This window comes from Falco rusticolus, chromosome 2, assembly GCF_015220075.1.
Source record: "Falco rusticolus isolate bFalRus1 chromosome 2, bFalRus1.pri, whole genome shotgun sequence".
Classification (NCBI taxonomy): Eukaryota; Metazoa; Chordata; class Aves; order Falconiformes; family Falconidae; genus Falco; species Falco rusticolus.
Genome location: NC_051188.1, coordinates 75800604 through 75823580, shown reverse-complemented (window position 1 = coordinate 75823580; position 22977 = coordinate 75800604). Strand labels below are relative to the sequence as shown.

At 39.7% G+C, this 22977-nt stretch overlaps 1 protein-coding gene across 2 annotated transcripts in view; it reads left to right on the top strand.

Annotated features, from left to right (window-relative positions):
* Nucleotides 1-203: 203 nt before the first annotated feature.
* Nucleotides 204-22977, top strand: part of RCAN1 (regulator of calcineurin 1) — a 42881-nt gene continuing 20107 nt past the window's right edge. Inside the window, exon 1 of one of the 2 annotated variants that reach the window (XM_037377215.1) lies at nucleotides 204-537. In XM_037377215.1, the coding sequence (XP_037233112.1) occupies nucleotides 295-537 (243 nt within the window). In that variant the 5' untranslated portion in view covers nucleotides 204-294. The remainder of the gene's footprint in view (nucleotides 538-22977) is intronic. The other variant, XM_037377216.1, reaches the window with a different exon arrangement.

Sequence of the window (22977 nt, the reverse complement as noted above, 5' to 3'; positions counted from 1 at the left end):
AACCTCAGCTGCTGCGTCACCTCGCCCGGGCCGCCACTCGTGCCCCCCGTGCCCCTGCCGCGGCCCCACGGGCGGCCGCCCCCGGTCCCGCGGGCTCCCTCAGGCCCGCAGCCCGCCCTCTGCCCTCACTCAAGATGGCGGACGCGGCGACCCGCTCGGGCCGGCCACCTGTTGCTGTGGCGGCGCGCGCGCGCGGCGGGGGGGCGAGGAGGAGCAGCCGCCGGCGCGAGGCGCACCGCGTTGCCTCAGCGGCCGCCGGACCCCGCCCCGCGGGGGCTCCGCTCGCTCCCGGCCATGGAGAGCGGCGGCGGCGGGAGGGGCCCGGCGGGGCAGGAGGAGCCGCCGCTCCGGCAGCTGCCGCCGGCCGGGGGAGCAGGGGAGGAGGCGGAGGCGCAGGCGCTGCTGCTGCCGCCCGAGGACGAGACGGACTGGAGCTTCGTTGGCGGCGAGATGGAGGCGGTGGCGCTGCGGGACCTGCCCACCGCCACCATCGCCTGCAATCTAGACCCGCGAGTCTTCCAGGACGGTCCGTGCCGGGTGAGCGCGGCGGGCGGGCCCGCCCCACGCCGGGTGACCGCGGGCAGGGCCGCGGGCCGGCTCCCTCTGCCGGCGAGGAGCCGCCGCCGCTCGGCTCGGCCGGCTCCCGCCGCCTCAGGCCGTCCGTGTGGGGAGCGGCGGGGGCGGGCGCTGCGGGCCGGCGGCGGGGGAGGGGGTGAGAGGCAGGGGCGGCCCGCCTCCGCCCGGGTCTCGGCGGGCGCCTCGGTCTCCGCGGCCGCCCCCTCCCTCGGGCCGGGGGGCCCGGGGCTGCGGCGCCGCGTCCCCGGCCGCGCTGCCAGCACGACGCGAAGCTGGGTTGGCGCGGTGGCCCGGCCCCGCCGCGGCGCGAAGTCTCCTCGGAGACCCCTGTCCGCGGGCCTGATCCACAGCCCTCCGGCACGGCCACTGACCCGCACCCCTAGGTCAGGGCGAAGAGCTGCACAGACCAGAAGGGAAAGAATATCCCCCTGCCCTCGACCACCCTGTTCAGAGCGTTGCGGTCGTGCTTTAGCGAGGAACTGCGGTTTGTTGGCGCACACCAAGGCGCTCGGTGAGACACGAGGCCGAAGGCAGCGTTGGGAGGCCGGGCGGCGTGGCAGGCCCGCGGCGGCCAGGGGTCCGGTGGGCGCAGAAGCCGCCTGCCTGCAGGCAAAGGGAGTTGCTGGGTGAAATACGCAGATCTGTAAGGCATGTCTGAGTTGAGGACCGCTTTGTTTAAAAAAATACTCAAAATTGCCAACCGTTGTTGCAGGGGAGAGAAAGGTACCAGCAGCTGTCAGAGGAATACTGTGCGCTGTACAAAGTAAACGGCAGCTCTAGGTAATAAGTGTACATAAATATTTCAGAATTGCTTCTCATGTTATCTGTGGCCTTCTTGATGAAGAAGGAATTCAAATCAGTCTTAATTTTTTACCCTTATTTTACTTGCCTCAGCCCTGGTGAGAATTAAAGAATGAGTGAAGCTAACTTTTCTTTTGGCTTTTATAGTTGGCTTTGCTTTGGAGCTCTTATTTTCTAGTGACTTTGATACTGAAGGAGATATTTCTGTTTTAAACAGACTGAAATTAAATGAAATGGACTTGAAAAATTAGGCAATAATTGCACTGGTTTAAAATCCTATTAAAGTAATTAGCTGTCTATGTGGAAGAACAGCTTAGAGTTGTTGTAGTAGTCCAACTGCTAACAGGTATGTGTTAAAAATGATCTGGAAATAGGACACGCAGCTACATTGTATTCCAGTTACTTTCTAAGGTTATATAACTTCTAATGTAAGTATACTTTTGTATCGCTTGGGGCACCTGCAGGTGTGATGGGTATGACAGCTTCACTGCGTTTTACCTTATTTACTTAAATTCAAGTTACTCCCAAGTATGCTTAGGAAAAGACCTATAATCAATTCTGTGTAGTGTCAACAGCTGTGCGTAGTAGTAGTGTTTTCTCACATGGATTCGTGTGACCTTGAAGTGCATGTTTTGAAATTTCAGTTAGATGGAATACAACATAGACACAAGATCCCACGCAAGACCAGGAGGTATCTGAACACTTAAACCGTTTTTCTGTTTTCCTGGTTTGACTCCAAAGAATCTTGTCTTCACACACCTAATTTAGATCTGCACAAAGTCTTATGTATCCTTAACGCTACAATAAAAAATTGTTTTAAATACTTTTTTTTTTCTTGACAAGATCTGCAGCAGGAAAGAATGCAGATTACTAAAATAATAACATTAATTTGAGGTTAATCATCTCAGCATAAACTGTGTTATCTTAACCATGGATGGCAGCATGTGCAGTTACTGCAGCGTAGCTGTTGCTTTTAAAATTTAAACTCCTAAAGCAAAGAATGGAAGATTTACCTTGAACCTGAATAGATATGCTTATTCAAGAGGGAAGAAAAGTCTGTCTTGGTGTTTTATAAGCAATGCAAAATATAAAAAAAAGTTGAGGTGTTTGGGACCTGGTGTTTTGTAAATGTGGTACACAGACTTTTAATAGATTGAAATAACAACTTAGGATTTTTGCTAACTGAATCTCAGCCACTGAAAAACATAATTTAGATTCAGTTAATACAGTTATGGAGATGGCAAGAGCTAACTCTTTAAAGCTGGAAATGTATGACTGCTCTGTAGGAAAACAGCAGATTCATGGATTGGATAAATTTTTAACGTGTTCTGTTGGCCAAATGACAGGCAGTTGCAAAGAGATAAATGTGGGATGAGGCACTGAGGCTGGATCTCAGACTGGATGTGAAAGGTGCTTCAGCATACTGCTGTTGGATGGTATGAAAAGAATAAGGTTATTAGAAGTGGGGAAAAGATTACTGAGTCTTCCTTGTGTGCAGCCATTTTTACCTTAGTGCTTATTGATTCTGGTATCCAAGAAAAAGGTGTTTTGGTTCTAGAGTGACAACCTAGCATCTGAAAATGTTTCCAAGATAATAATTTTAAAGGGCTACACTTCATAATTATAGAGAGTTAATTTTAAGAAAATTCACTTAGTTCATTATAGAATGTATACAGAAAAATCTAACTTGCTCTTATCAGTATAGCAAACAGTTGTGTGGAACTTTGTTTCCATGAGGATAAAGAAATGAGTAAAGGTATCCTAAAAAGGTATCGTCAGACAGTGTTTTATAAATATTCTATGAATTTTGGTGTGTGCATTTTGTTTCCTTCTGTTTTGTGAACTTCCTACTTTTTCCCGTGCATGCAACACTCCTAAAATACTTTGTCTACAGAGTTAGTGTTTTTCTCTTCAGTAGGCCCCTTAATAATCCTGGATTGCCCTATTTGAGGAGGGTTGATCCAATCAAAGGTAAGATAGGACAGCTAGGCATAGTTGACAGCAACTATTTCTGTTTTACCCTCCCCCTTCCCAAACACTGATTTGTACTTGAAATGCTGGTTGTATGTTCTTGCTCTTCCTTTTTTTATTTTAATTTTAAATTTATTTTATTGTATTGATGTCACAGTTGAGAATTTTTTTTTTGCGATCAATGTCTTAAAAATGGACTATCCTATCAAGTAAGGTGATAGTTCTAGTAAATAACAGTTTTTTCTCTGCTTTATTCTCATAAGAATGATTCTGACTTGCTTTAAGCCCTCATGGCTAGTTTTTCAGTGTCGGTTCCAAAATCTTCCAGAGAATGCTTAAATTCTTACTCTCAAGTTTTTCTAAAGCACAGCTGGAGTGTTACCTATAGATTCTCCATCCTTTTTTTATTTTCACTGAAGTACAAGAAATTATCCTAAATGAAAACCCTTTATCTGATCTTCAAGTTGGCTACCTTGGAAAAATGCTGTTCTGATTCCTGAAATGTCTTCTGCCTCTAACCCCCAGCCTTTGGTATTTTTAATGTTGACTCAGTGCTCAAGGATTGTAGTTCTTTCTTAGAGAAAAGCAGTGTTTCTTCATGCAACATGCAGATGAGTTTGATCTATTGTAACTGTATTCCTGTGCACTCATGTAAAAAAAAAAGTGTCAGTAGCTAATTAACAGAGCCAGCAATTATACTTTTGCATATTTCCATCCTCCTCAACTAGTATTCAATTTTTAAGAACCTTTTTGTGACAGTAGAGGACACTCTGTTTTTTTTTAATAGAACTTGTACTGTCAAATGACAACTCCACTAGGTAATAACGCTTGTCTTGTATCTTGTAATCCTGAAGGGATGTGGCATACTTCACTGATGACTTTAAAGTTCTGAGTACAGCCACAGGGGGGCTAAATAACTTCATTTATGCCCTGGTAGTCTCTTGCTAAGTAGGTTACCTAGGCCTGTTCTAACTGTCAGGTTTCCATTTCAGCTTAACTGTAGACAAGTATCACTCATGTAATTTGTGAAAAGACGACCATAAAGAGTACATAGAAAGAATTAAACTTTGGGCTACTGAGAAAATAATTGGGTTTTAGGGCTAAGAGATTAAAGATTTTTGATGCAGCCAATTTTCCTTAGAATGAGTGGAGTTCTTTAAATTACTTTAAGCATATTAAGGCAGTTACAGATATCTTAATCTTGCAAGTTACTGCAAACTAATGAATGTTGCAGGTTTCCTGTAAGTAATGAAAACTTGCATTCATAGATAACTCTCAAAAACAGGCTGTTATATCACAATAATGTTTTTTCTGTGGAGCTTGTTAAAGGAGAACTTCACTGAAAACTGGATTTTTGAAGAAACTTAGCTTGATTGTTTTTAAGTGCACTAGAAGGAGGAGTGAGCCAGTCTCCTACAGTAGTCTGTGTCCTGATATAACCTCCAGTGGCAAGCAAAAGTAAAACTGGCTGTGAAACTGTCTGTGGTTACTTATTTAAAAAAAAAAAAAAAAAGTTATAATTGTGTTTGAAGATAAGGCCTAAGTAATGTCAGAAATCTCTGCAGTAGTATAACCAAGAAAAGCAGGATTGTCAAGTGTATTAAATCTTGTTAATGATTATCATAGCTTTACAATTCTACTTTTCCTTTAGCTTTATGTAGTTTCGGTACGGAAAAACTTGTTTGTGAGCTGATCTGAAAATAAAGCCATTGTTAAATGAGCCATGCTTTTAGAAAAAAACTGCTGGAGTAATTGTGAGATGTTGAATGTATTTTGTGTTTTTTAAATACTTAGGGGATTACTTCTGCTTTAGGGGAAGTTTGTAAAATTTCTCAGGAGTATTTACAAAACTTTCTTTACAAAATAATACTAGGGTTTTCTGGTAATCTCTTCCTGTCTCAGTCGCATGCCTCATTAATCCTTTTACTTACAGTTTGTTAATCCTCTTAGATCACATTAAAAAAAATATTTTAAAAGTAAATTTCACAAAGGTGAGTGGTTTTAGGTGTTTATTTTTTTGTGACCACAGCTCAGCTTTTGGCAAAATATTCCCTAATGGGAATGTAAAAATTACTTAATAGCATTTATACTTTTCTGCTTATATTTTGAAGGTTTTCATTCTCTCTCTTGCAATCTTTTTTTCTCAAATTGTTTTTTTGACAATGTTCATAGTTCTTTCTATGCTGTTGCTTTCCAGAGAACCCCAGGGTTAAGATTATGGGTCAAAATCATATCCCAATAACCTGTTTTTACACTGAACAGTAAAACAATTAAGGATGATTTAAAAAATAAAATCTTCCATTGTGAAAATTTTTGCAATAAAACTTCTGGAAACATTTAGCTCCGGTCCTTTCAGATGGTGCAGATATATTCTGCAGGTGTTAACAGGTTAAGGTAGACTTTTGAGTGACTTGAAGTCTGGAAGCCATATAAATATTATGCTGTGGCTGATGTAATAATCTTTGACATTATAGTAGAGCATAATACCATGCTAGTGCAGTTTTATGGGTCCTGGGATGCATCCAGTCTGCCAAGTGCACAAGCAGAACTTGTTCATATCTCTGCATCTGAGGATAAACATGGACTCCTGGGATGCCTAACCTCCTCAGCTTTTAAGGGTCTTCGGAAAAAAATCTTTTTTGCCTAAAAAGATGACACACTTTATGAATAATAGGAAGAGTTCTCACTCTTTATACTATGTATTTATTCTGTATGGAAACCTTAACATAGTCATGAAGACGTGAAATATCCAGAGAGAGTGAAGTTAGAGTATTCCTCACTTTGAAGACAAAAGCTTTATAGATTCAAAGTAAATAGAGATTTTAATGCTTGTAGTTTGCTTGGTGATGATGCTCTCTTGTTTTTTTGTCCATTCTTTCTATCCTATGCCTTAATAAGAAAATGGAATTAAAATATGAATACTATTCTACATATTATCAGGTATTAAAGTTATATTCAATCTTAGTGTGTCTGTTTAGTATAAGGATAGTGTCTTCAGTCTTCTTGAGTAGCTTTTTTTTGGCCTTTGAGCCCGGAGTAGGTTTTCTAATTGTTCCTTTCCAGTTCTCATGTGGGATGCTGAGAGGTGATTTGAATTAACTTCAAATAAATAATTCAGTAAAATTCAAATCACAAAGGTGATTTGAATAAGTTTTGAGCTGAATACACTATTTTCAGCGGGAGTAGAGGGATTTGAAGAGAAACTGTACAGTATAAAATTTCTTCGTTAAGCAAAGTGCTTGACTGCTTTTTCTTATATACTTGGGCTTTGAGGCATTGAATAGTGATTTAGGTGGCTTCCTTTAACTGTTGTCCACATGTAAAGTAAAGCCTTTGACACAGTTCCCCACAGCATTCTCCTGGAGAAACTGGCTGCTTATGACTTGGATGGGTGCACTGTTTGCTGGGAAAACACTGGCTGGATGGGTGAGCCCGAAGAGTGGTGGTGAGTGGAGCTACATCCAGTTGGTGGCTGGTTGCAAGTGGTGTCCCCCAGGGTCCAGTACTGGGGCCAGTCCCATTTATTTTCTTTATCAATCTGGATGAGGGAATCTAGTGTACCCTCATTAAGCTTTCAGATGACACCAGGCTGGGTGGGAGTGTTGATCTGCTTGAGAGTAGGAAGGCTTTACAGAGGGGTCTGGACAGGCTGGATTGATGGGCTGAGGCCAATTGTATGAGGTTCAACCAGGCTCAGTGCCAGGTCCTGCATCTGAGTCGCAACAACCCCATGCAGCACTACAGGCTGGGGAAGGGTGGCTGGGAGGCTGCCTGGGGGAAAAGGACCTGGGGGTGCTGGTCAACAACTGGCTGAACACGAGCCAGCAGCGTGCCCAGGTGGCCCAGAAGGCTAACAGCATCCTGGCTTGTATCAGAAACAGCGTGGCCAGCAGGACTAGGGAAGGGATCGTGCCCCTGCACTCAGCACTGGTGAGGCCGCACCTGGCATGGCATGTTCAGTGTTGGGCCCCTCACTGCAGGAAAGGCATTGAGGTGCTGGAGCATGTCCAGAGATGGGCAACGGGGCTGGTGGAGGGTCTGGAGCACAAGGCTTATGAGGAGTGGCTGAGGGAACTGGGGTTGTTTAGCCTGGAGACAAGGAGGCTCAGGGGGGACCTTACCGCTCCCTACAACTGCCTGGCAGGAGGCTGTAGCAAGGTGGGTGTTGGTAGCTTCTCCCAACAAGTGATGGAACAAGAGGAAACAGCCTCAAGTTGTGCCAGGGAAGGTTTAGATTGGGTATTAGGAAAACTTTCTTCACTGCAAGTGTGGTCAAGCGTTGGACCAGGCTGCCCAGGGAAGTGGTTAAGTCACCATTCCTGGAGGTATTTAAAAGGTATGTGGATGTGGCACTTGAGGACATGGTTTAGACTCCTGCTTTAGGGACTTGGCAGTGCTATGTTAATGGTTGGACTCAATAATCTTAAAGGACTTTTCCAACCTAAACGATTCTATTTTTCTGCTCTATTTAGTTATACTTCTTGCAAGAGTACAGATAATACCATGGAAATGAAGTAGAAATGCTGATTTCACAAGGGGAGGGAGAATTGTTTTCATTTCTGTAGCTCTTTGTTGTTCTTAAGGCATTTTGGAGTGCATCATAACCGGTTGAAGCCTGATAAGGTGCTAATAGAGAATCCTCACGCTGCAGTTCTGAGTATATTGGTCTTGTTAAAGGGAGGTGTTTGAGAGCAGCTTCAGGTTTATATCACACTTGGACCCTCTGTAGGTCTTCTAGGTCAGGTGAAAATAACAAAATACTTATTTCTATGTCAAAAATCCATTGCTAGTTGAGTCCTTGAAGTGTGCTGATCATTTTGTTCTTCAATCAAACAATGCAAATACCTTTGTAAGTAGAAATAAAACGGAAATATTTAATGTTTGGATAATAAGTTAACTTAAGTCAGACATGGGGTGAAAATAAGAGTAAGCAACAATCAGATTTATCGTTGTTTAGAAACAATTTTGGTAATGCTGCACAAGATGGTTGTTGGGTGGCTTAAAAATACCTAGAAATAAACCCAAATATTGTAAAATTGTTATTAATGGCATAGATGTTGGAGAAACTAACAAAAAATATTTTCATATGATCCAATGCTCTAATCATTATCTCAAGTAATGAAAAAAGATCATAGACAAGATCTGTGCTACAATGAGATTAAGAGCTTTAATCTTCCTGGAGAATCAGATGGAAACTCTGAAGAACTTTATCTGGTTTACATCACTGGGCTCTGGACACACCAAGTCTAGTATATGTTAGAACACTATGGAGTACATTTCCTTCTATTTGCTATCTATCTCTATTTAGGAACAAATTTAGCTTTGTTCTTCAGGAATACTGGCACATACATACCCATATAAAAATATGACAATAACTACAGACTATTAGATGTGATACCCAAATGCCTTTCAATAACATAAGCATTAATAAAATTATTAACCTCATCTTGGATGTGGGTTGGGTTTTTTTGTTTGGTGGTTTGTTTGTTTTTTAAATGGCATATTAACAAATATGTGCCACCTTCCTCAACTGGGATGTTAGGTAGTTTTAATTGTGGTTCATTTCTGTTTTTTTCCTCTTGCTCTAAGTATGACCAGGTCCAAATCATGGTTATATACTTCAGGCTTTTCATGGAGATGCTTCTCAAGTTAGTGAGGAAAAATTAAGTTTGTTATTACTGTCACTGTATCTTCTGGAAAATAATACAAGAGCTGTTTTGACACCAACGTGGCAGGTAAAACTGAATGCGAAAAAAGAATTGGTGAAGCTAGTTAACATTTTCTGTGTGCTAATTTATAAAAAAATATAAGAAGCCATGCTTTTCATCAAAACTTCAACTTGGTGAAACAGAAGTCCTGCAACCATGGCATAGAGACTGTGGGTGTTTTTTTAAGCTTTCTTTTTTGCCCTCAGGGGTTGATATAGCTGACTATGTAAGTATCTGAAGGATGGACCCAACTGAGACTCTTGTCAGTAACGTAAGGACTTCACTTCATCTGTGATGAGAGGCTTCTAGACACCTCTGGCCTAAAAGCAACTAGGAATGACTTTATAATTAGTTAAAGTCTTTTCCATTCAGATAGCCAGAACCTGCCCCTACATCTCAAGGGAAACTGTATTTTTTAAGGCTGAAGAGGTTATTCTTGCACTATGAATTATTGTAATGCGATATTTATGAAGGATTTTCAGGCTTGGGATTTTTTTCTAAAAAAAACCCAGAACAAAACCAACAACTCGGGCTCCATCAAATTCTACCAAAACATTTTGAAACATAAAGGATTGTCATTTTTATGAGAGAGGGGAGGTGTGGGAGTGAGCCACTGGGTAGAATGTTTGTACTTTTATTTTTCTCATAGAAGGTGCGAATATGCTGGAAATGCATTAGTGAAACTGAAATATGAACCAGAAGTTGGGACTGAGGTTTAAAATACGATTTATTTTTTTTTTTGCATGTGTGTAATTCATAATTACACTGTGGAAGTCATTGTCCTAGAATGTTTGGGAATTTAGGAGGCTAATATTAAAAAAGGGGTGGGACTGATTCATGAGTGGTGTCTGTCAAGCACAGTGATTAGGGTATAACTTAATCCTCAGGGTTTGTGAAGCTTATGAAGTGCTATTGCCAGGTTTAGGTGGAAGAAGAGTAGTCTAGACGTACTGAACTTTATGCCTTTTGTTTCTTCCTCCAAGCATTTTGTTACTCCCAGAGATAACTAGAATGAGTTTCTTCTTATCATTAACTATGTGAGTCATTATTTATTACTGGTCCCACTCATAAAAGCAGAGCTATCGATACTCAGTGTGTACAGTGGATTTCATTTATTAAAATGTAATCTCATTGTTCGAAATGAACTTTCCTCTTCACTTGTCAGATTTTCAGATAGTTCAGAAATGAATAGTTAGATTTGAACCGTTTTTCCTTTTTGCGGTGTTCTTTTTTTGGAGTTATTTTGTTGTTGGCTGACTTCCTGGAAGGGAAACACACTCTTGGCTATTAAGCTGAGAGTACATCGCGAGCCTAATGAGTTGGATTTTGGTTACTTGTTGTTCCTGAAGTACTAAAGGTATTATGAAAATGCAACACACACATACATTTGAACACCATAAGCTTTGAGACAGTATATCTTTTTGCAACAGTGCTTTTAGGGGTGGTAAATGTGACGAAACTGTCCTATAATGAGAGTGAAGTAGGAGTGAGTTGAAGTATTGTGATTAATTTTTCTTGTCTATATTCAGCCTGACTGAAGGCTGTTTCTGATGGGATAAACTTGAGTCGTTTGGCAGACAACTGGCAAGTCTATGTCCAGTCTTTTAGCTGTAAATATGATGGATTGCATGGTGGCTTTGAGTGAAGATTATGGTGAGATGAGGATTGTTTGATAAATGGATTGATATATACGTGTGTCTATATCACATACTTTAAAAAAAGAAAAGTTAGACTTTGACTTTTAGATGCTGTATAGGCAAGTAAAACAAAATCACTTTATTTTTTCATTGACAGAATACCATTTCTGGAAGCATCCGTGAGAGGTTGGGCCTTCTTTCAAAGCAAGGGACTGCCTGGATGAAAAGGCCTCTTAAAAATCAGGATGCCTTCCAAGTAAAAACTGGATGAAAGGCATGGAGAATTATTTCTTTTCCCTAGAGGTACTGTTCCCTTTCTCTGTAGAGATAGGAAGCCAGGGTAACTAAGCTAGTGAACTGCCAGCAGATGCAAGCTTTATTGTTATAAATTGTTTATTTCCTCTTTCCAGTTTTTGTAGGTGAAGAAGCCATTTATAATCTGTATAGTTAAATAAAATAGATCTGTGGGCTTCTAGTGCAAATATGAGGAAGGGAGGGTATAACAACAAATGTAGATAATACATTATGAAATGTGTTAAACACAACTTGCATCTCTGATCTTTCTTCATAGAATTTTAATAATTATTCAGAGCTGGTGGCTTTGCTAGGAAGCTGCAGTACTAATGTCCTTTACTATAGAAAGCTGCGGCTACTTGTGGGAATACATATGTCGCAGACTGGCTTGCCCAGTTCAGGGAAGAGGATGAAATTAAATATGAGCAAAAGAAGGAACAGTAAGAACTAAAATGTATATGTCTTGCAGGTTGTTAAATAATAGGAGTTATTTTCTTGTGCTAAGCAGAACATACATACTTGTAAAATATTGTGGGAAAGCTTATGTTTGTGGCTTGTGTAGGAAGAGGGAATTAATGGGAGCTCATGAGTGGTATTTGTCCAACTTCTGATGTATGTGGATGCTTCTTTGCAGGATGGATGTTTGTTTTTTTAATCAATTTCCTGTAGTTAGGCTACTTGGCACTCTGGCCATATCACATCAAGCTGATAGCAAAGATCGGTTGGCTAATGGAAACAGTGATTAAGGGCTTGAATTTTCCTGAGGCTCCAGGGTGATAGGGAAACAGCTGCTGTTGCAGGCAGTGGAAAGTATGAATAACTCTTGCCTGGGGTTGTATAACCAAAAGAATAATCGGATCAGAGACTAGGTTAAATCATTGTGACTTCTATTAAAAACGCTGTTAGCCCATGTGTTCACGCCTCATTACAGCATATAATTTAAGGACACTAAATAAAGCCCACCTATTAGACATGAATAGATAAAGCCTTCACATCAGGAGTCAGGTATTTTTCTCTTGAGAAAGGAGTGGGGGAAAAGGTCATTTGCCTGAGAGGTGTATAATAACATTGAACACATCTTAGAAGTTGTTTTTTTTTCTTTGGTATGTGCCAAGCAAACTTTAAAAGCAATTTCAGTAACGTAGCCCATGGCAGATTAAGTGCAGTAAGTCTTCACAGGAGACAGTTTCAGGAGAGATTGTTCCTTAACTACTTGAGATACAGCTGTATCTCTTGTTTCTTCCTTAGTAAGTTGTCAAAATAAAATTCTGTTCTTACCATTATTAGACTGCGCTGATGAAGTGTTCACGTCCCCTGCTGAAAAGCGAAACCCAAAATTTTCTGTAGGGAGGGTGGGGGAAGCAGAAGATTGAATGAAATGTAGAACTGTATGGTTCTCAGAAATGTTAATTGAAGTGTAAGTTCATAAAGAAAAAAACATTGCCTTGAATATTCAGGAAGTTATAATGGTTTCAGGAGTTATGTCCTAATACTGGTCTTTTTTCCTCTTCAATCAAAACAGATGTTTTCTTGCCATATAAACAAAGACATTAAATACATCCTGAAAGCTCTACTGTTAAGTACCTCAAAAGCTTTGAATGCCAGTGTTTTTTGTTAGCAGTAGTGTGTCAAGAGCACAATTTCCCTGAGGCATCTCTGATTAGGTCAGATGGTCATGTGTTTGTTTTGTGAGGTTTTTTTAATGCCAAGATATTGCCATTAGCAGTTGAAGTAATTCAGCCCTTGTTTTGCTATGGTGTGACTGCTGCAACAGAAGGGTTAGTTGCATAGGAAGCTTGTCAGACTTTGCAGACAATTAGGCTATTTGACTATTAAAAAGCTGTAATTTATTATATTGTAATATATTTGCAAATACAGGTTATATATTTTATCACTAGTATGTCACTGACTTAACATGCCTGAGAAAATTACAGTGTATTAGATGTTAACTTTAACAAAAATGAATATGATTTAGGTTAAAATCCAGACTTTTCTGTGGCTCCTTTTATTATCTTTATTAGTATATTTTTAAAAAGCTTTTGAAATTTGTAAGTGTGCTTAGTATATTCTTAGAAGTACAATAACTAATTGCCACTATATTGTTCTTCTGCTACACACCCAGCAAATTCTTTAAAAATATTTTGAAACTGTCTTCCATTCTTCCTTCCCTGACTCCAGTGGAAAATGTCATTCTTTAAAGTTCACAAAAATACCAGGCTGCTTCTGAACAACTGCTGTGGTTTTCTAAGGACCCCTGTGTTAAGGGGAAAAAAAATAATTATATGCTGACTTTTGTTTTTCCCTTTGTCACAGAGAACATGTGAGAAGAGTGGTCAGAAGATGAACACTGTAACTTTTACTTGCCTGTGAGAATATCTTTCAGACATAAGTTAAATACTGTTGTCATACTATAAAGAGCTAGTCATTAAAAAAGCCCGCAGACACATGCTGTTTTCATACAGTTTAGTCCTTATCTTCCTTCTAACTTTGTACTCCCTCAGGCAGTAGTTTTGGCATAATACAGTTGCATTTTTAAACAGTAGTGAACAGCTAATCGTAGAAGTATTTTCTATTAAGTTTTTTCAGGATTATGGCCATATCTTCACTCAGTATGACAGCTCATGTACCTATCATAGCTGAAGAAACACCATGGCAATTTAGAAAAATGTTTTGGGGACAGCTCCTGCTTTACTTCTTGGAAATGACAACTAAAGCTCAAAAGGGAAAAAAAATCATTAAAATACATGTTCAAGCTGCATGTTTAAAAAAAAAAAAAGCCAAGGTAATATATTAGATATTAGTTTCACCTGTTAACCATCTTTGTCATTTAAAGGATAGTCTGGGTATCTTAGGTAAAATTTGGCACATAAATGGAGGCTGAATTTTAAATACAAGCTTTACTAAGTGTACCAGAATGAGCGCTGACATCATGCAGCAAAGGATATTTGGATGAGCAGAAATGTCCCAAGCTCCCAGTTTGCTTTTAGAAAACAGAAGCAGCAGAACTGAAAGTGAGAGGAGGAGGTTCCTCCTGTTGTGTGATGAGGGAAGTGTTGATGAGTTAGGCTTCTGTGGAAGCATCCTGGCAACGCTGGCCTTGCAATTGTGGCTATTCTTTCCAATAAAGCTGCCCTGCACTCCAGTGCCCTTATCACTAAGGCAGGGACTTGCAGGCCTTTCAAAGGCTCTCAAGTGGGCCAAGCAGATAGCAAGGCTGCAGCTGGGTAGCTGCAGCGGGTTGTGAGTTGCTTCTAATAGCACAGTTCAGTTTCTAAGACATTCACCTTAGAATTGTCATCAGATTTTGCTCATTCCCAGCATTAGGTTATATGTGTGCATGAGCTTGTCCAGTGTTGTCAAGCTGTCATCGCAATCTGGTGTGCATGAACTGGGTTTGGTGTGAGAGCATTCCCCCTTTGTCTCTTGTGTTTGCTCCTTCCCTTCTGAAAATGCCAAGCATACTCTTAAAGCTGGTGACAATTCTGAGATCTGTGCATGTTCAATGGAAACAAACTTGAAATTGCCAGCTTCTTTCTTGAGAACCTCTGAAGAGCTGCCGTCTATATACTGTAAATGACAGCAAATTTTAATTTGCCAGCTGAAAATAATACCGCCTGCTGTACTGCCTATTATAATAAACCTCTGACCCCATAGATGATGCAGTCCTGAAGATGTGTTTGAAACATAAGAGATATACAAAATGTTTGCTGGTCAATGAGAATTAACAAGTATAAAATCGTGTGCAGCTGGCTAATTCTTATGCACTGCTGTGAGTCCATTTTTCCTCTCCATAATAAGCTGAAGTTCTGGTGTTACAGAATACCACACTGATTTTGAATCTTTTATCTCTGAAAATGTTCTGAATTAGCTTTTTATTTAATAGTGGACTTTCATTAAATTAAGAATATTTTAGTGGCTGTCTTATGGTAGATTGCTGTAGAAGGAGTCAGTGCAGGAAGTAAACAGAAATACTGAACAGTCAAGCCCCACTGTAATTTGCAATACAGGGGTGATGAAGAGTATTGTATGACATAGCTGGGACCTGAACTGATGCTGTTTAGAGAGCCTTTTGGTCTGGGAATCAGATGATGACACTGTTGTCTATTTTTTGAGGAGTGTTTCTTTCCCACAGTTCATCAGCTATTAAAGTTATTTGTAGTAGATCCATTCTTTTAAATGCCATAGTGAGTAATGAAACAGAAGGCACGTGATGCTTTAAAAAGTAAACTCCAATATGACTTCTAAATAAATATTTTTTAAAAAATCTTAGATTATAGGAGAACGAGACAGAATGATAAGTTACCCTTTGATCACTTAGCGGTTGATTATAAATTAGAAAGTAGAGGGTACTTACATCTGTGCTGTCTTTGCTTTTGTGTCTCCCTTTCCTAGACTAAACCTGGCTTCAACTCCTGCAGCTCAGTTGTTGGGACCTATAGTTTAACCAAATTATTAGGGGGGCAGTTGCCCCATCTTCTTATCCTTAAAAATTGCCCAAGCATAAGCTGAAAGTATGAGGTAAAGGATCCTGGGAAACCCAAGTGACAGGAAAACAAAAGCTGGCTGCAACACTTGAGTCCTTCAGTACTGCGATGCAGTACATCCACTTCCAGATAAGCTGCCGGCAGTTTGTGCTAACATAGTCTAAAAGCTGAGGGGGTGCTGGTGGAGGAGCCAAGCTGCCTTTCAGGCCCCCACACACCAGGGCAGCTCTTGTGCAGGAGAGCCTGCTGCTTGTGGCACTGAGGAATTGGCACAGCGCTGGCAACAGTTATGCTGAGTGGTGCTGTTAGCTTGGAAGGTCAGCCATGTTCTGTCTACACAGCTGGATGTAGCTAATAGGAGTAAAGGCTAGGAAGACCGAGAAGTTAGCTGTGTTGCAGGCTGAGGGTTTGGGGGGGAAATAATGGTTGGTTCTCTAAATCTAAAACCAAAGAATGACCATAAGCAAGTAAGTGCTGGAAAGTCTTATGTGTCAACCCAACCAGCTCACCTGAAATCTTGACGTGAATAATCTTATTTTTGTTAATAGATTGGATGTGGGACACCAAAGTTTACTACTGGACAAATCTGATTGTATTTATTTTATAGTATATTGCAGCCTCATATCTGACAGAAAAGGAATTACTGTAATTGCTACATCCTGCAGTTGTGTTTAATTACAGACAAAACGGTGTGCAGCAGAGCAATTTAGAAGAGAATTGTTCCTAGTTTAGCAGTGTGGGGTGGTTTGTTTGTGGTTTTTTTCCTCGCCCTTTCCCCTATAAGGAAGAACATACCCAGGAAATTTTTTTTATTGCAAATTGATTTATCTTTAATATAACTGGTAGCTTCTGACCCTCAAAAACAGGCAGCTGCCTCTTTCTCGTAGTTTACAAAGTATTAAATTCACAAGACTCTGGTTTCTTAAGGGTACTGCTGCTAAAATTCCTGCCTGTCCCCTCCCTTTTTTTTTTTCCAACACACAATCTTTTCATGTATTTACACATTATGGTTTAATTTCTCTTTGCCTCCTTTCCCACCTGCCACAACTCCCTTGACTTGTTTTAAGTATCCCTTTTTTTGCTGACTGTTCTGGTTAGTACTTTGCATTGCATATTGTCTTACTTGAAGACTAATTCTTTTGCATCTGAATCTGCAAAAACCTTGTTGTAACATTTAGGTTGCATAATGTAGAACTGGAAATGCCTGTTGTAAGCTGTTTTTTGCTCTGCTTGGCAGGTTTGAAATGTCAGCTAAAATTTTCTGAGTTGACTTTAGAAGCAATCAAGGTAGTGCTTTTCTTAGAGGCTGTCAGAATCAAGTGACTTTGAGAAGTAACCAGTCTGTGGTGGTTAAAAATACAGTGTTTATGAAACTCTGGCTCCTAAAACAGTATCTGTTAATCATGCACAAACTGTTTTTATAAAGAACACCTGAGCACATTAGTGTGTTTTCATCATAGTCAAACTTGTGAAACAAAGCACTTTATCTCCAAGCTTTTTACAGAAGTGGTTCAATCAAAACCTAATTCATCTGGAAAGAATTATCAGCCTTAACTGCTCACATGGAAAAGATGTCTTTATTTCTGTATTTACTTAAAGGCTAAGTATACAATAGTAGTCTTTCCTTTGACTAGGACATTATTGTTGCAGTAACTTAATGAAGTTCCTCAGAAATACCTTGGAGAGTGGCATTAATAGCAAACAGACTAAGAATAGCTCACGGCAGCGCCCTGAAGGGAGCTGTCTGCCTTTCTTCCTTGGCTGCAGTAAAGATTTCGTGGTTGTATTTTCCAAATCAGGTTTTGGGGGATTATGAGAACAAGTAAACAAGAAATTTGAAAGCACTAGGGTAACCTGAGGAATTACAGTCATGTTTAACATTGCACTGAAATTTCTTTATTATTTAACCTTCACTGGGAAATACGAACAATTTTATAACACCAAAAACTTATTTTGATAGCACTGTTTTACCTACATGTGTGATAGCCTGTGTTTCTAAAATTGGTAAAAAGGAATAGAGCACGGAGTGTAAACACTCTTAAGTAGTTTCACATGGGGGCTTAATGGAAGTCCAGCAGAACTTGCCTAAGGCAAGTAAAGCTCTGATCAAAATTAATTTTTTAAGTCATATTCTAGCCATGAGGAATGTGAGCAGTGCTTTGACAGACTGTCTTCCCAGGGAGGAATTGGGTAATCAATTGCCCTTTCAAGCAGGAAAGAATGTCTGGTGAGAGAAATCAACCTGTTACCCTTTGAATTGCACATAGGCAGCAGCCCAGATATAAATAATGTGAAATGATGTTACATTATCTTTCACCATACCCAGAGTTTATCTGCATATTAAACAAAATTAAGTTCCCTTAAGTTTATTAATGAAAATAGGAGGAGATGAGGGTCCAGGGAACTACTTTGAAGACTCATTTGTTTGAGTAGTACCCTCCTGACTCAGGCTTGATTAGACAGAGTGTAACCAGAACTTTCATCACTGAAGTCAGCCTCACTGGTGTGTGCTGTGTTGAATTGACGCCACAAGGGAATTTAGAAACCAGTTGGGCAAGTAGTTTCAGAGAACTTGTAATTATTTTGCAGTCCCTCTATGTAAACAAACTCATTGTAGTGTTGTGACTTCCAAGAAAAGAACAAACTTCTAATAGAAGATGCAAGTATTCGGAGAGCCTCTTTCTAAATTTCCTGACCACCCCCCAAAAAATTCCCGTTTTCTAGGGCATCTAAGGCTGGAGTTATAGTAAATGGGGATATATAGTAAATGGAGTGAAAACTATGCATAAATAATTGGTTATTTCCTAATATTTTTGGGGAAAATAAACATTGAAAATAAGCATTTAGATTTCTTTTCAAAATTTTTAAAAAGAAAGTCACATTACACTTCCCCCCCCCCCTTCCAGTTTCTCAAGACCTCTGTCTCATAGGATTTGTCAGAGGTTTCCTTTTAGATGCTCCTTTTAAGAGGCTGAGTAAATTTCTCACAGTGTGGAATATCATTTTCACCTAAATCTTGAATCAGGCCAGTGTTTATAATTACCACCTTTCTATAAAGAAGCAAGAAGAATTGTTTGGGAAACTCCAGTTCTGTTCGTGAGTGTGTCTAGATTTGGGACTCAAATGCGTATACTTAACTGGTTTCTCTTCCCACATACACACTCAGAGGCTAAGTGTCCTGCTGTTTAAACACAGTAGCATTTTCTGGGTTAATGGGAAGGGCATTAGATCTGCTGACAGCTCTGCTCTCTGAGGCTTCTTTTTGCAGGAACTGTTCGTATTTTTGCAGGAGCCTAACAGTCTCTGGCTGTCCAGGTTGCTGTGAAGTCAAATTGTTGTAACTTGTCCTCATAGTCTTGTCTTCAGTTGAATGGAGCAGGTAACTTTGTATTTATTGATAGTTTCAGGGGGTTTGTTGTATCATTTTGGCAGCAACATCTAAACAGTGATAAATCCCTTGTAAGAAGAGCTTACAGGTAAGGACTTGATCCTCCTTTCATTTAGGAAAGTGGCAATGTTAAGGCATTAACTTTAACTGGGAACAGAATCAAGATACAAAATAGTGATTTCAGGATCAGGACGGGTGAGAGGATGAAATGGACTATTAGAGGATGTACTAAGTCTAGTTATATTTCGAAGTACAACTGTGTGTAAGCCTGGAGTAACTTGTTTAGGAAAACAAGTGTGTGCATGTTTGCTGTGATGGCAGTTATTCTGGATATGGGAGTGCCTGAGTTAACAAAATCATATTTGATAGAATGAAGTTACTAAAATATGCTGTTTGCTTTTAAAGAGAGAGTCTCCAAGATTCACAATTAGAAACTAGACAATGAGAGTTCACTACTTTACATACTGTGCAGACTTTGTGAAATGTTTTCCAGGAAAGCTGACTACAGCCATGAATCACTTATGGAAAACCCAGTGGAATGAATTAGTCAAATAATATTTGAGTGACCACTCTGTGCATTTTGCTATCAGGAAATAGTGCAGCTTTCCATGATTTTATACAAATCATGTGGCAGAAGTAAAAAAAGCTATAGTTAGAATAGCAAGCAATTACAGCTTCTGCTTTTTGACTTTCTCATAGCTTTCTCAAGATGCTTATTTTGAAATAAATAGGAAATTTAATATTGGGCAAAAGGTGTGGGTATTTGGGGGGAAATCTTCCAAGTTTTTAAGATGCTCAGGGAATTTCCCTGCTTTCTTCCCTGAACTTGCCTCTCCTGTGTTTTCCTGTTTGTATAACATAAAAAGGGGGGGTGTTCTTACTCTCTCTTCTGAAACTGTTACTTGTCGTCTTTCCTTTGTCAGGCTTTTACTTTTAGGTAACAACTAAGCAAAGTCAAAAAATGCATAATTGGAACAACTTAACTGTAGAAATGAAGTCGGGTACCAATGCAGAAGCCAAGTTATGTATTTGATAATGTACATCCACTGCAGTATTGATTGCTGTTGTTCAGAGAACTGGTGGAAAATGGTATCCTCATATGCAGTAAATTGGCCAAATATGTCCTTACTGGATGATAATTTTTTTTCCAATTTATCGGCCAAGTTCTACAGTCTGTTGTGTGTCTCACTGATTAAAATACATTGAAGTGTGTAAACTTTCATGCTTTTTGCACTGGCAAGTGTGATCTGAATGGTGTTAATAATTATGGCATTGTAAGACTAAAAGGGTATATCAGAAATATATCTGGTGTATCAGAGAAAAGTGCATGGGTGAGGGAGTACAGCTTTCAGTCTTCATTGGTGTGAATCCTGCAGTAGTTTTTGTGACACAGGCTGTTGATCCAAAAGCCTAGGGGAGCTCTTGGTGTTTGGAATGGGGACTTACTGACATCCTTTCTTAGATATGAAGCTGTGAGTATTGGATGACTGACAAGTCTCACTTTTTGCTGCTTCCTCTTCCTTGACGAGAGCTGGTTCTGCCAAGATGATTGCATACAAGTTCCTTCAGGTGGCTACATAGGAAATTGGTTTGTGGTTTGATTTTTTTTTTTGTTTATTTATTGTTGTGTTTTTGGTATGTTGAGTATTTTTGTGGGCAACAGCTTGTGCACTCATATAGTCTTGATTAGACCAGTTAGGTCAGTGATGGCTGCTGCATTCACTTTCCTGTTCAGATGTACTGAACTGTGTCTTGCTAACTTACTGGGCTATTTCTGAGAGGGCAATATAAAGGAATGGTGCTTAGGCAACTTTAACTTCCAGTTTCTTTCGAAAGTGGATGGGTGCTTCATTTTCAGTTAAATATATCTGAAGAAATTTAATTACAGGGAAGGACTTTTAAAAGTTAATTCTTAGCCATACAAGATACTGTTAAGCTGAACACTGTCCTCCCTGCTCCTTATACAGAACCAAGCTTGAACCTATCACTGTAGTTCTCCATCCATTTGGATTCTTTTTTTCTCCTTATTTTTTTCCATTTTACCATGCCCCAGATAGCCACTTCTAATTCTTTGTCACCTCTGGCCTTTGCGCTCTAATTCCAAACCCAAAAGTGTGCATACTGTGCCAGATATACTTTTCAGATTCACATTGCTTGCTCAGTATGCGTTTCAGCCTTTATGTACGGGTTAGAAGGTGGTTCTTCTAAATTATCCTTAGCTCTCACTCATTCTTAACTCTTGTTTTAACCTCTGGAAACTCCTGGAAAACAGACAATTTTTTTCCTAAGATAACTTCAGTGATTTTTATTTTAAAATTTTTATTATAGTGTGTGGATTAAGTGAGCCCCTAAAGCTTGCAGATTCCTTTGTACAATGAGCATATTTCAGATGGTTGAACAAATGTCTGTCTGTGTTTGCATTTGTGTCCTTGGCCATCACCTTCTATAAAAGTTCTGAATTATCCCTTCTTTAGAGCCTTGTTCTAGCTTTTCTGGAGGCCCACATAAGTTGCCTGGCTGGCTTCTGCCAAGTGAAATAGCTGAGAAGTGTTCTGCATGCTGCTTCTTTGGTCTTCCTACTCTGCCCAGTATCTGATATTTTTATGCAACTCTTTATCACAAATGCTATCCTGTAACCCTTTATCCCAGTATCATACTTGATTGAAAATTGATAAGAGGCTCAAGACGGTCCATTTCTTGCTGTTTTCTGATGACTTTGAGAAAACTTTGCTGTCACTTTAAGGGACATTTTTCTTCTGTGGATTTATACTTGTATGAAGGAGCTCTTTCAAAGTAAAACACAATGCCTTTTTTTTTTCTTTTTTTTTCCAGATCATGCTTTAAAGGATTAAGTAATGTCTTGAGGAGATTATCCCTGAATGATGTCTGAATATAGGGTTATAGGCTCTTGATAATCCTCTGAGCGAATGTGGCATGGTCTTCAGAATTTCCTTTTAAGATGCTATTTGCTCATGACTGTTTTCTGCTTTCCAGGTGAGAATAAACTTTATAGGCTTTCTAACACATTCTTAGGTATGCAGCAGTCATAAATATTCTTTGCTCTGTTCTTGTGTTTTCCAAAGAGACACCAGCTATTCTGGACTGAATGGTTTGTAGCTCCCAAATGTAGGATTCTGGCTTTGAGGCATAAGTGAATGGGAAGGAGTTCTAGTGCTCATCAGGCTTTCAGGTGGCATGATGTGAATTGTGATCACTGAGCATCATGGTTGCTGAGTTTGGGTTATCACCTTTGTTCTGAAATGTCACCTTTTGAACAAAGTAGGTAGGTTTCTTGGAGACTTTTCCGTAGAGGGTACTGTTCTTTCCTCAGGAGGTTTATTATCAGTTTAAGATGCTGGATTGCACAAGTGTTAGAGTATTTGAATAGCCTCTGTTTGTGTAATCTGTCCGTATGGACTGATGGAATGCTATGCAGCTCTTATTTACTTGTTTTGGTTTTGCCTCTTACTAAAAATGTTTTTCTCAATGAAACAAACTTAATTAAACAGAAGTTGTTTATCTTATCTAAAATGCTCTCAGCATATAAAATCCTAAAATACTTTTTCCCCAATAGTTCACTGTTCTATTTAGTCACCGCAATTTTGCAAACTTTTGTATGCTAGTTTTTAGCACTCACAAGTTGTTTTTCCAGGGGGAATGGTGTTTAAATATGAATAGAAAAATACCTGCCAGTAAATATACTGGGTGAAAATGTTTATTTCCTTCCAGAATATTTTAATGAGGGCAGAATTGTAATCAATTTACTATGGATCATTTGAGTAAATTTGTTGCAGGAGTGGAAACATGTCAAAAAAAGACTTTAAATTTTGATTTGCCATATTAAAAAGTCTTCTAAGTGAGTCTCAGTTGGTTACTCAAATATTCTGTAGTGGAATTTCCAAACTACCACTTTTATGTTACCAGTCAGTGAACAGGAATTTAGTGTTTAATGCTTGGAAATGGAAGTGTAAGTCATGGATTTTTCCAAGGAAGGAATAAGCACACTGTAGGTATTTATTTTTCAGATGGTTGGCTGGAAATCTGTCACACACTGAATCTGTAAATAGTCCTTCTGTGATAGAGCACAGCTCTATATTCTGTTTGAACATATGTAGGCT